The following is a 12,500-nucleotide window of genomic DNA, read 5'->3' on the forward strand; positions in this document are numbered from 1 at the left end:
TTCTCGAGTCGTTTGCTATAAACTGACACGAATTTGAATAACTAGAGAAGTATTAATCTTGTCATTTCATGTTATATATAAGATAATTAACTAATCATTATAAAAGTTTGCTGGTTACACTTATTCCTTTTATACTTTAGATTGGCTAGTTAAGGTTCATAATGGTTTTTTTTTTTTTTACGTAAGAATATGTAAAGAATTATCCGACTAAAATTCCGGCGTGAATCCGGTGAAAATTGATACCATAGTTTTGGCATGGATCTAGTTTCCGGCAAAAAGGAGAGATAAAAAAAGTTCATCTGGTGGTAGGCAGAGAAAGAGACAGAGAAGAGATCCGGTAAATTGTTTATGTGACGGCGACTATAGATACAGATATGCAAAGTAAAGATCCGTAGATAAATAAGAGAGAAAGTTTATGTAATTTTGAAAAATAACATGAATTGTTTTTCTTAAAGCAGGCTAGGTCATCTATAATAAATACAATGGTATTTAAAAAAAACATATTCTCGAGAAGAATTAATGTGTTATTTAAAAAATACAATGTTTAAAACAAAAATACATGTTAGCCATGACAATAGCGTAGTCGTCCGTCTTCAATTCTGAGTTTCAGTAATAGAAAATAGACCAGAATTGCTGAATTATCAAGGAATATATATAATTTACAAGGTATATAACATAACTACGTGTTATATGAAAAAAACTAATGTTTTTTTTAAAACATAGTGTGATATATTAAAAATAGTCTGTTAAGCAAAAAAATATGTTAAAAGTAAAAACATTGTTGCATGAAATAAAATTACACGAAATTTAAAAAAAAAAACTTAAAAAGAAGTTGAGAGGGAGTAAGAGAAAGAGCAACGAAAGAGATAAACAAATTCATCTATGGGAGTTGAGAGGGAGAAATTCGCGATGAGAGAGAGAAGATATAAGAATAAGAGATGACATTTTAATTGATAACGATGTTGAAGAAGGAGAAGAAGAAGAAGATACACAATCTGTATGGGAGAAGGAGAGAGAAAGGGTAAACGTGTCTTAAATTGTGATCAAAAGTCTTCTTATCTTTCATACTTTTCAACTATGATTATTTACTTATTTCTTTTATGGTCAAAGGTTAGTTTGTATCCTTGTCCTAAAAATCGGCCGCCTATGCGCTGATCGGAAGGAACCGCGGCGATTTTGTCCAAATTTGTCCATACTTTGTCTGCCTAACCTGTTAAATAAATCTTGTTTTCATGTGTTTAATATAATTTTAAAAATGATATTATATAAATTTCTTAATTATAATAGATTAATATGCTTTTAAAACATTAAATAGCCATAAAACTAATCTCCGATTAATCTCGGTTTAATTTCCGATTTTCTTGTTAGGCGCTAGGCCCACCCTCACCGCCCGACTAGCGCCTAGCGATTTTTTAAACATGGATTTGTATATATTCCCCAAAATATGTCTTCATAGGAAAGAGCATATAATAAGTCCTCAAGACTTACACGAATAATGGTGTACTATTGCTTACCATGACTATGTTAATGAGGTAAGATGTTACACCAAATGTCGTGACGAATAGTAGTTCTAACATTTTCGTCGATAGAAGTCTCTAAGCGCAATATGACATAAGATCAAGAAATATTTATTTAAAAAAAATTGTCCAAAAAATAATATCAACTCTCGATCAAGCTATATATGACAAGAACGCATTAATGTATTAAACCCTTGTAATGAGCGGATCAAGTTCTTGATTATATTGGACAAGGTTCTGGTTTTATGGTTTATACTCCTGATGATGTTGTGGATGATAAGGTTGTCTCATCTTTCGTAGCAGCTTACAACAACCATCGTGGATCTCCACTTCACATGTGGTACAGTAAAATAAAGGATGATGATACACATATGTTGTGCATGTAACCCACGATATTCAATTTATATATATTTAATTTAGAATAACCAAAAATATAATTTTATCCGCGATTTGTGATTAACATTTTATTTATCTCATAACACAACCACTTTTATCAAAAAAAAAAATAATAATGTGTAAAAATTATGGCTGACTTCTCCCTAAACATGTCTCCAGGCTGTCCGTATATGAAAGAATTGTGTGATAATATGATATGAGACATATGACTACAATTAACAGGCTGTTAGTGAACTGAAATAATTTTGTAGACTAATTAAGACAAAAGATTTTATTTCGATCTACTTTAGAGAAAAGTGTTAGTTTATTTGGAAGCAGATGGAAGCTACAATTACTTTATTAACTCAAAGAATCCGAGGCCAGCTATGTTGTATATTGAGTGTTCTCCTATTAGATTGCAACTATGATTTTTTTAAATAAAATTTAACAATACTTGAAAACCAATATATCATTACGTGATGTAAACATGGATATATATCATCAAGTTAAAAGTAATCAATATTCAGAAGGACAGATCCTCGTTGAAGATATTGAAGTGAGTCGATACCCCCTTTGAAATAGAAAATCTACAACAAAAATGAAATAAAATAGAAAATCCCTATCACATGAAATGATCACATTCTCATCTATTATATTGCTATTATGTTAGTCTTAACAAACCAATAAACGTGCCTACATATTATGGCTAGATTAGGACTAGTATGACATGTTGGAGATACAATCCAAGTCCCACATCGGAAGTTTGATGGGACAATCAATAATATATAAAGGGTTAGGGCCAATCCACTAATTGCCAATTGGTTTTTAGTTGGAAGCCCAGAATTAGCCCAAATTTAACATGGTATCAGAGCCCAAGATTCAAATTCTAGTGGACCTAGAAAAGTGGATACGGACATACCTCAAACCCGAGTAATGGGGGCCCGAGAAAGAGGCTTATTATCAGTCCGAGTGAGGGATCGAGGATGTGTGTTAAGATCTATGTGGTCCTTGGATTGAAGGGGAGATTGTTGGAGATACAATCCAAGTCTCACATCGGAAGTTTGATGGGACAATCAATAATATATAAAGGGTTAGGGCCAATCCACTAATTGCCAATTGGTTTTTAGTTGGAAGCCCAGAATTAGCCCAAATTTAACATGACACACGAGTAAATCGATAAATATTTTAGAAAGTTTAATAAATTTTCTTGCAATCTAATGCAAATCTTATGAATGTCAATTGAACCAACTATAGATATTATTACATATCTATATATATATATATATATATATATATATATATATATATATAACTAGATAAGGACCCGTCCATTGGACGGGTTTATTTTTAAAAAATTAAAATCAAATTTAACAAAATATTAATTAACAACGTTGTAAGTAGAAATTTTTTTTCAAAAGTAAAAATAATATTTAATTTTTCACTGTTGCATTGTTTATTTAACCACTAAAATTATTAATTCAAAATTATTTCGAATGAAAGATATATCACATAACAATAATTAATGGTATACTTATATGAAGAACAAAAATTCAAAATATTCATCATAAAGTTGGTGAATAAAACCAAAGTGGTGTCTAATTAGACACGTTAAAAATATAAAAATGATAAATCGACTAAATTCTTTAGCCTTCTAAGCTAACGTTGCGGGTTCGATTCCTATATAATCGATTGCAATAACTTTATGATCAATCAACAAAAATTGATAAATTCAAAAAATTATAAGCACGATGATATATGAATCTTATATAATTCAAATATGAACATAGAAATTGAAATAAACAATTTTATAATAGTATAATTAAATCCAAAATATCAAAAAGAAAAAAGAAGTATATATGTTTCTTACATATTCAAAAATTTCAAATAAAACAATATAAAACTTTACTTAAAATCATCACATATTTCTAATTAGAAAATAATATTGACACATATCGCTATCTTAAATCAGTAGAACTATAATATATTATAAATCTTATATAATTTAAACTGAACGTAGGAACTAAAATAAATAATTTAAAGATACAACAGTTAAACTAAAAATAAAAAAATTATAAACACGATGATATATTATTATATTTCATTGAACAAAAACAATAATTTAGAAAAGAAGAAATTAAATATTAAAAAGAAAAAAAAAATTATAACACAAAATATGAAATTTTTGAATATGGATTGGATAAATATATATTAACATTTAATGAGAAAATATTCCTAAATGACTAGAGATATGAACAAAGTATAATCACTTTTAAGAGTTACAATTATTTACTAGAATAAAGAAAAATAAGAAACATTAGCATCCATGTAATCATATTTTACATTTTGTGGACTCTACATATCTTATTTTGAAACAAAAAACATTAAAACTAAAATTAATTCACACACTTTCTATTTTTAATTTTTACTAAAGAAAAACAGTAATTTACAAAAAAAGCAATTTAATATTATAACAAAGTGAAAAAATATACAATACAAAATATGAAAATTTTATATAGAGAAGTAAATATAAAATTAGATAATTATATCTTAACATATAATGAGTAAATATTTTTAAATGATTAGAGATAGGAAAAAAGAAACTTATCATATATTTTAATGGTACAACAATCATTTTTAAGAGTTACAATTATTTAGTAGAATAAAGAAAAGAAGAGTTGAAAAAAACAAAATTAAAGGTTTTTACTTAAAATAAAAAGTACATCATTTCTAGAAAAATACAAACTTAAAATTTGAGAATATATTTGTTAATGTTAAGTATCAATTCATGATACCGATTAAATAATAAGAAGGATTAAGTACATATTATTATTTATAACTCTAATATAATATAAATATGCATATTAATAAAATTTTCTATTTTATTGATGTTTTCTAAATTAAAGTGTTTTGAAAAAAAACAAATGAATACCTAAAGACAAAAATTAATATTAATCAGTATTTAGGAAATTAATATATATATTGAAAAAAATAATGTGATTTGAAATACACCGAAAAAACTATCCTTAACATCACCAATAAAAATAAAATAATCTAATTGTAAAGTAAAACTGTGTAATAATAATATTTGAGAATGCTATTTAGAAATTAGAATATTTTTTAATTGAAATCTGGAAATGGAAGAGTTTTTAATTAGAAATAACAAGGATATTTAAAAAAATAAAACATATTTTTAGATTAAAATAATTTTTATGAGTTCGTATGTTACACATTGAGAAAAATAAACACTAAGAATACTATACAGAATCATAATATACGCTGAATTTTATATATGAAAAGAGATTTTTGTATTTTTCAATTGGTCAAGATAAAGTGTGAAATTTGACGTTTGAATCCAATGTTTATAAATAGGAATGAGTCTATATATATGAGATTTATTGTCTATAAAGCAATTTTAAATAATCCAAAATATGGTAAAAAAAACTTATGAATAAAATCTCCCCGAATAAAACCTTGTGAATAAAAATCTTATAAGTTGTTCACTTTAATAAAAAGATCATGCAACTTATAAAAAAAAAATTGAGTATTAAAAGATAGGAAGGATGAAATAGATACGATCTATCTTAAGAACTAATTCATAGTCGAATATATTATATGTGAGCCAATATAAGGTGAATAGAGAGTACATTTTGAGAGACGACGAGTAAATCATAGAAGATAAGGAGATAAATTGTAGTGAAAAATGTGAGAAATGTTTAATTACTTTGGAAAGATAATGAACATGAGTAAACTATAATCTTTTAAAATTCAAATGATTATATTTATGCTCAAAAATTCGCATTGATAAAAGTTTTAAATTAAAATTTTGTGCAACGCGCGGATACATAATATAGTATTTTTTGATTAGCAAGTTTGAAAACTTCAGTTGCGTTAAAAAGAAAACATTATATCTCTTCAATCGATTACGTTTTGAACATGTCAAACAACCAAGTTATTTTAAAACTAGGTTATTGAAGAAACTGAGCAACGCAAAAAAAAAAAAAAAAAAAAAAAAAAAAAAAAAAAAAAAAAAAAAAAGAATGGAGGAAGAAACCAAAAGCTTCGTCAAAGTAGGGGTTTCTGCAATAATCTCTGTGTCTATATACCATCGAATATCAAAAGCGGTGTTCATCAATTAAAGTGGTTTTTAATTAGACATGTTAAAAATATAAAGATGATAAATCGACTAAATTCCTTAGCCTTCCAAGCTAATGTTGCGGGTTCGATTCTTATATACTCGATTGCAATGACTTTATGATCAATCAATAAAAATTGATAAATTCAAAAATTTATAAGCACGATGATATATGAATCTTATATAATTCAAATATGAACATAGAAATTTAAAGAAACAATTTTGAAATGGTATAATTAAATTTAAAATATCAAAATCAAAGAAGAAGCATATATGGTTCTTACATATTCATGAATTTCAAATAAACAATATAAAACTTTACTTAAAATCATCACACATTTTTAATTAGAAAATAAAATTGATATAAATAATGTAAATTTTTAATTTAAATCATGACACATGTTGCTATCTAAATTCAACTATGATATATTATAAATCTTACATATTTTTTAACTGAACATAGAAACCAAAATAAATAATTTAAAGATACAACAGTTAAACTTAAAACAAAAAATTATAAATATGATGAGATATGAATCTTTGATAATTTAAATATAAAAAGAGAAATTGAAATAAACAATCTAACAATACTACAATCATAATTGAGGACAAACAAAAAACACAGTTAAGTAAAAATATATTACAAAAAAGAAAAAAAATTGATCTCTCATATTTCTAATTGAAAAAATAAACTCAAATAAATAATATGAGGATTAGTTTAATTAAATCATTACATATTTCTAATTGGAAAGGAAATTGAGATAAATAATATCAAATTTTAAATTAAATCATGACACATAATAAAATCTTTGACTGATAACGGTTTATGATACTGTTAATTACTAACTTTGAGAAACAAAAATATATCATATTAGTTATATAATAACATATGTTTCCTTTTTAATAAATTTGCATGATTTTTCTCTTGTTTAATTGAAATATATATTTTTAATTATTAAAATATATAATTTCCTTATTATTATCTTTTGACTTTTTTAAAAATTGTTTAAAAAAATATTAATTATTTAAAATTATTCTTATAATTATCCTTTCATTTTAAAAACTATTTAAATTTATAATTATTTACAATTATCTTTTTTATTTTAAAAAGAAAATTTTTGTTTTACACTTGTCAAAATCTAAGATCGATAGATTTGCCATGTGTCACAATCCTATGAGTTACTAAATTTGAAAACCATATTGGGTTCTGCTCGGCACCGTTAGTGGAGCTCTGGGGATTCTATTATGGGCTTTACTTAGCTTGGGACAAGCGGATTGCAAGGTTGGAGTTGGAAGTGGATTCGGAGACGGTGGTAGGGTTCCTAACGACGGGGATAAGTGATACTCATCCTTTGTCCTTCCTAGTACGATTGTGCTATGGCTTTCTTCAAAAGGACTGGTCAGTCCGTATATCACATGTGTATAGGGAGGCTAATCATCTTGCCGATGGATTAGTGAACTATGCATTTGATCGACCTTTGGGCTTGCAGCTGTTGGACTCATGCCCGGAGAGTGTTTCTTCGCTTTTGTTAGACGATGCCCGTGGGTCTTCCTGGCCGCAGAGCCGGACTTGAGCACATGGTCATGAAACATTTCAATGGAGCCCCTACTTTAAAGGAGCCCCACTTAAATATTTTTTTAGTTATACATAGATATAAATTATTGTAAATATGAGCAAAATAGTAAGTTTGATGAATAATTTTTGAAAAAAAATCCATAAAAAAGTTTTTTTTCATAAGATTTAAGTTGTTATTATTTTTTTAAAGGATATAACTATACTATGTTTTAAAAAATAAAAGTTTTGTTTAAATTGTTTATTTTTACTTTATAATTTTTAATATTGTGAAAAATATGATATTTTTTTTCTTCTTAATTTTAATGGGGCCCCAAAATTCATTGGTCCGGCTCTGCCTGGCCGCGGAGTGTTCGATTGTAATTTCTTTTTTCTAATGTTTAATAAATTAGGGAAGGCATTGCCTCCCCCATTCCTACAAAAAAAAATAAATAAAATAAGAAGATAGATTTACATTTGATTAAAAAAAAAAAATGTCGTATGTGTTTCGATTAATATTGAAAGAGAAGAGAATCCTCTCTTATATAATTTACTTGGGTTCGTATGTACTACTACGGGCTACGGCATAGTCAAACAGTAAAACTTTGAAAAAATAATTCGTTGAGCATGGTTAGCCAATTAGCCTTACAGAAAAAGAATTAAGGGAGATATGAGATTTGGGATTCAATAATTTTCTCTCGATCACAAAATAAATAAAATAGAATTATTAACCACCATGTAGACGTCGGACTAACTATCTACGATTATCTATATGAAAAAAAAATTAGCAGATTATCTACACGTAGACCAAATTAACCAACAAAATTAAAATGCATGTGAGATTCATATTAATCAACTTGCACCATTGTCTTCTCTGTTTCATTATCGCGTTGTAGAATAGTTATACCTGTAGGAAGGGTTTGTTTAAAGATACGAGAAGAGGAAACAAAATGAAGCATTCATTGTAACAAGTTATTTGGTTGAATAAACAAATGTTGCTTAAAAAAACAAAAAAAACAAATGTTACTTCTCCAACAAGTAACTCAAGATCTCTCGTGTACCCTCGCAAACAAACCTCCTCTGATTCTAAGTGTCATCGACAATAGAATCTCAGGACGCTCCTTCCCCGGAACCTCAACCACAAACCGCTCTAAAACCGCAGCGACTATCGATTTCATCTGAATATAAGCCATCTCCTTCCCTACACAAATCCTTGGTCCCGCATGAAACGCAGGAAACTTATAAGGATTCTCACCTCTAAAAGCACCATTTGTTTCATCAATCCACCTCTCAGGATCAAACCGATCGCAATCTGTCCCCCAAATACTCTCCATCCTTCCCATGGCAAACGTGTTATAGGTTATTGCCCAACCTTTACCTACAAATGTCCCATCAGGCAATACATTGTCCTCAGCACAACTCTTTATGTCCACTGGCACAGGTGGATACAATCTTAAAGATTCAGTTATCGCAGCGTGAAGATAATTCATCAGTTTAAGATGTTCAAACCCGTAAACTTCCCCGATTCGCTTCCCAGTTCGTGCTCGAATCGAGTTTAGCTCTTGTAGAATCTTATCTTCCACCTCTGGATGCATAGAGAGTAACCAAAAGAACCAGCTCAAAGCAGAGGAAGTGGTGTCTCTCCCGGCAAGGATGAAACTTATGACAATGTCACGGAGTATCTCCGGCGAATTCATCTCCTCCTTGCTGATAAACCGAGAAAGCAAATCTTCCTTGTGGTCACTTGATTTTCCTTGATCAATCCTCTTACGCACGATCTCGTCTGCGAATTTATGGACTGTCGCGATTGATTCTCTCAGGACTCTCTCTGATCCAATGTTAAGTTTCTTTTTAATCTTCCATGAACACGAAGCCACAGACCGAAACCGTTGCGATATGATCGTCGCCGCGGTTTCGAAAGCCCGCATGAAGTTTACACCGGCGGCTCCGTCTTTGCCGAGACAAGCGGGATCAACATTGAAAGCTAATTTACAGATGTTATCGAACGCGAATCGCTCCAATATGTCTTGAAGATCTATCAATTTCCCGGTAGTTGCAGCTTCTACTAACACCGGAACGAGCCTGGAAGAAAAAAATCTCAGTAACAAAATCTGTGATGATATAGAACTTGAGAGAAATTGAACTATACCTAGTGTTGGGGGATAGACGATATGACAAAGGACTACAAATGTGGTTTGCATCAAGAGATTAATCGTTTTGGTGTTTAATTTTGTTTCGAACTGATCTTTTCAATTATCTGTTGCACTAGTTGTAAAAACGATATTTTTTCTTTGAATATAATTTAACATTACGTTCAAAGAAAAATAACTATACCTAGTGTTGATTTCGACGGTGACGTTGCTCATAACAAAGTCACGGAGAGATTTAGTACTAAATTCGTAGCTTGCCGTCTTCCTCTGTTTCCACCACATCTCACCGTCGGAATTAAAAATCCCGTGGCCGAGAAAATCCTCAAGAACCGAGGTAAACTGTTCGCCTTTAGGGAAACTCTCGAACTTCGTCTTGAGCATATACTCGACGTTGGATGGATTCGCCGTCATGATGAGTTGTTTCTTCCCTGGTAGCCGGAAAATCGCTGTTTGAGTTGGACATCGAGACAGAGTCTCCACCGTCCAGTCGAGGAATCGGTGACGGTTATTCACTAGACCAGGAAAGCTCCCGACGATCGGATACGACTTGAAACCAAATTCTGAAGAAGAATTCTTCGGGAAGAAGATATAGAAGATGAAGATAGGGAAACAGAGGAGGAAGATGAAGATTAAGAGCGCCATTTTCTTTAGTTTGTCTTCTTCATTCTTTTTTTTTGAACATTATAGTTTGTCTTCTTCTTTGACTTAGCTTGCCTTCTTTATATGTTTTAATATTCCTCAAAAGTTTTAAAATTCGGGCGGACTGTTTAGTCAAAAAAACTCGGGCTCTGACTGGTTCTCTGTAGCGGAAAGTCTCTTTCTGATAACTTAATTTAAATAGCATTTGAGGAAAAATAATAATAACAATAACATTTTCGTCGATAGAAGTCTCTAGGCGCAATATGACATAGACCACGAAATATTTATCAAAAATTAAATAATATAAAATCTCGACCAAGCTATGACAAGAACGCAATAGTGTATTAAACCCTTGTAATGAGCGGGTCAAGTTCTTGATTATATTGGACAAGGTTCCGGTTCTATGGTTTATGATGAGAGGATGTACAACCATCGTGGATCTCCACTTCACATTTAGTACAATAAAATAAAGGATGACGATACACATATGTTGTGCATGTAAGTTGTCTATATGTGAACACTGAACAGTAACCCACGATATGCAATTTTATATTTTAGAATGACCCAAAATATAATTTTTATCCACAATTTGTGATTAAAAATTATGGCTGACTTATCCCTAAACATTTCTCCAGGTTGTCCGTATATGAAAGAATTGTGTGATAATATGATACGAGTCATATGACTACAATTAACAGGCTGTTAGTGAATTGAAATAGATTTTGTACAATAAGACAATATTTTGTTTTGATCTTCTTTAGAGAAAAGTGTTTATTTATTCGGAAGCTACAAATTACGTTATTAACTCAAAAGAATCCGATGCCAGCGATGTTGTATTTGGAGTGATCTCCTATTAGATTGCGTTAAAAAAAAAAAAAACATTATTTCTCTTCAATCGATTACGTTTTGAACACGTCAAACAACCACCAAGTTAAATCTAGGTTATTGCAGAAACTGAGAAACCCAAAAAAAGAATGGAGGAAGAACTCAAGAGCTTCGTCAAAGTATGGGTTTCTGCAATAATCTCTGTGTCTTACTGTTACTATATACCATCGAAGATCAAAAGCGGTGTTCATCGATTACTCTCGGTTCTTCCTGTCTGTGTTCTGTTTCTTGTTCTTCCTTTGTTCTTCGTCTTTACGATTTTCTCTTCCACCACTGCGTTTTGCCTCTCTTTACTTGCTAATTTTAAGCTCATCCTATTTGCCTTTGACAAAGGTCCTCTTTTACCACTTCCCACTAATCTCTTCCGATTCATATGCTTTACTTGCTTGCCCATCAAGCTTCAAAAGAACCCTAACTCTCAAAATCATCCACCTAAATGGGTTTTCTTTAGTAAAGCTGCAATTTTTGGGGTTTTGTTAAACGTTCATAACTATAAAAGTTTGTTGCCACCAATTCTTCTAATATGTCTCTATCCATTGCATCTATACCTTGTGCTTGACGTTCTTTTAACCATCGTCAACGCTTTGCTTACCATCATTCTCGGGTGCGACCTGGAGCCACATTTCAACGAACCATACTTAGCCACGTCTCTTCAAGACTTTTGGGGTCACCGTTGGAACCTCATGGTTCCGGCTATTTTCCGGCCAGGCGTCTACTCTCCCGTGAGTTCTGTATGCCAACACCAAATGAGGTCTGATTGGGCAAGGTTCATGGGGTGTTTGACAACATTCTTCGTTTCTGGTTTGATTCACGAGCTGGTATACTTTTACATAAACCGTGAGACCCCTACTTGGGAAGTTACTTGGTTCTTTGTATTACATGGGGTTTGCACCGCGATGGAAAAAGCCGTGAAGAGGAAGATTCGATGGTCGCTGAGTCCGATGTTGTCACGGTTGATCACAGTGGGTTTTTTGGTTGTCACAGGTGATTTTCTGTTTTTCCGTCAGATTGAAAGGAGCAACATGCTGGAGAGACGCGCCAATGAAGCTTCGCTATTCATTGATTTCGTAAAACGCAAGGTTTTCAATTTTAGGTTATAATCACAAAAATGTGGAATGTCATTTTTTTCATTTTATTTTTATATATTCTATCAACTACTTCGATTTTTTGTGTTTATATATGGAAACTTTGATCCCAATTTCTTAACCGGAGTTTTCAAATCATAACAATAGGCTTTTGACATCTAAAAT

The 12,500-nt window shown here is 30.6% G+C and overlaps 2 protein-coding genes across 2 annotated transcripts; one reads left to right on the forward strand and one right to left on the reverse strand.

Annotated features, from left to right (window-relative positions):
* Window positions 1-8,499: 8,499 nt before the first annotated feature.
* LOC9327169 (cytochrome P450 94B3) lies at window positions 8,500-10,383 on the reverse strand. The gene is made up of 2 exons (XM_002893779.2): window positions 9,911-10,383; window positions 8,500-9,658 (listed from the first exon to the last, which is right to left on the reverse strand). Exons 1-2 carry the CDS (start codon window positions 10,366-10,368, stop codon window positions 8,620-8,622), a joined length of 1,497 nt encoding a protein of 498 aa, XP_002893825.1. The 5' UTR covers window positions 10,369-10,383; the 3' UTR covers window positions 8,500-8,619.
* A 930-nt stretch (window positions 10,384-11,313) lies between these two features.
* Window positions 11,314-12,438, forward strand: LOC9329887 (probable long-chain-alcohol O-fatty-acyltransferase 8). Its single transcript, XM_002891061.2, has one exon. It carries the CDS (start codon window positions 11,340-11,342, stop codon window positions 12,348-12,350), a length of 1,011 nt encoding a protein of 336 aa, XP_002891107.2. The 5' UTR covers window positions 11,314-11,339; the 3' UTR covers window positions 12,351-12,438.
* The last annotated feature ends 62 nt before the right edge of the window (window positions 12,439-12,500 follow it).

The sequence above is a fragment of the Arabidopsis lyrata genome, assembly GCF_000004255.2.
Source record: "Arabidopsis lyrata subsp. lyrata unplaced genomic scaffold ARALYscaffold_1, whole genome shotgun sequence".
NCBI classification, from domain to species: domain Eukaryota; kingdom Viridiplantae; phylum Streptophyta; class Magnoliopsida; order Brassicales; family Brassicaceae; genus Arabidopsis; species Arabidopsis lyrata.

What these genes read in the sequence shown, in the direction of transcription:
- LOC9327169 (XM_002893779.2), bottom strand. Translation starts at nt 10,368, where the DNA reads ATGGCGCTCTTAATCTTCATCTTCCTCCTCTGTTTCCCTATCTTCATC. An exon ending in ACCGTCGAAATCAACACTAG is followed by an intron (nt 9,659 to 9,910) that starts GTATAGTTATTT and finishes TTTTTCTTCCAG; the next exon opens with GCTCGTTCCGGTGTTAGTAG.
- LOC9329887 (XM_002891061.2), top strand. Translation starts at nt 11,340, where the DNA reads ATGGAGGAAGAACTCAAGAGCTTCGTCAAAGTATGGGTTTCTGCAATA.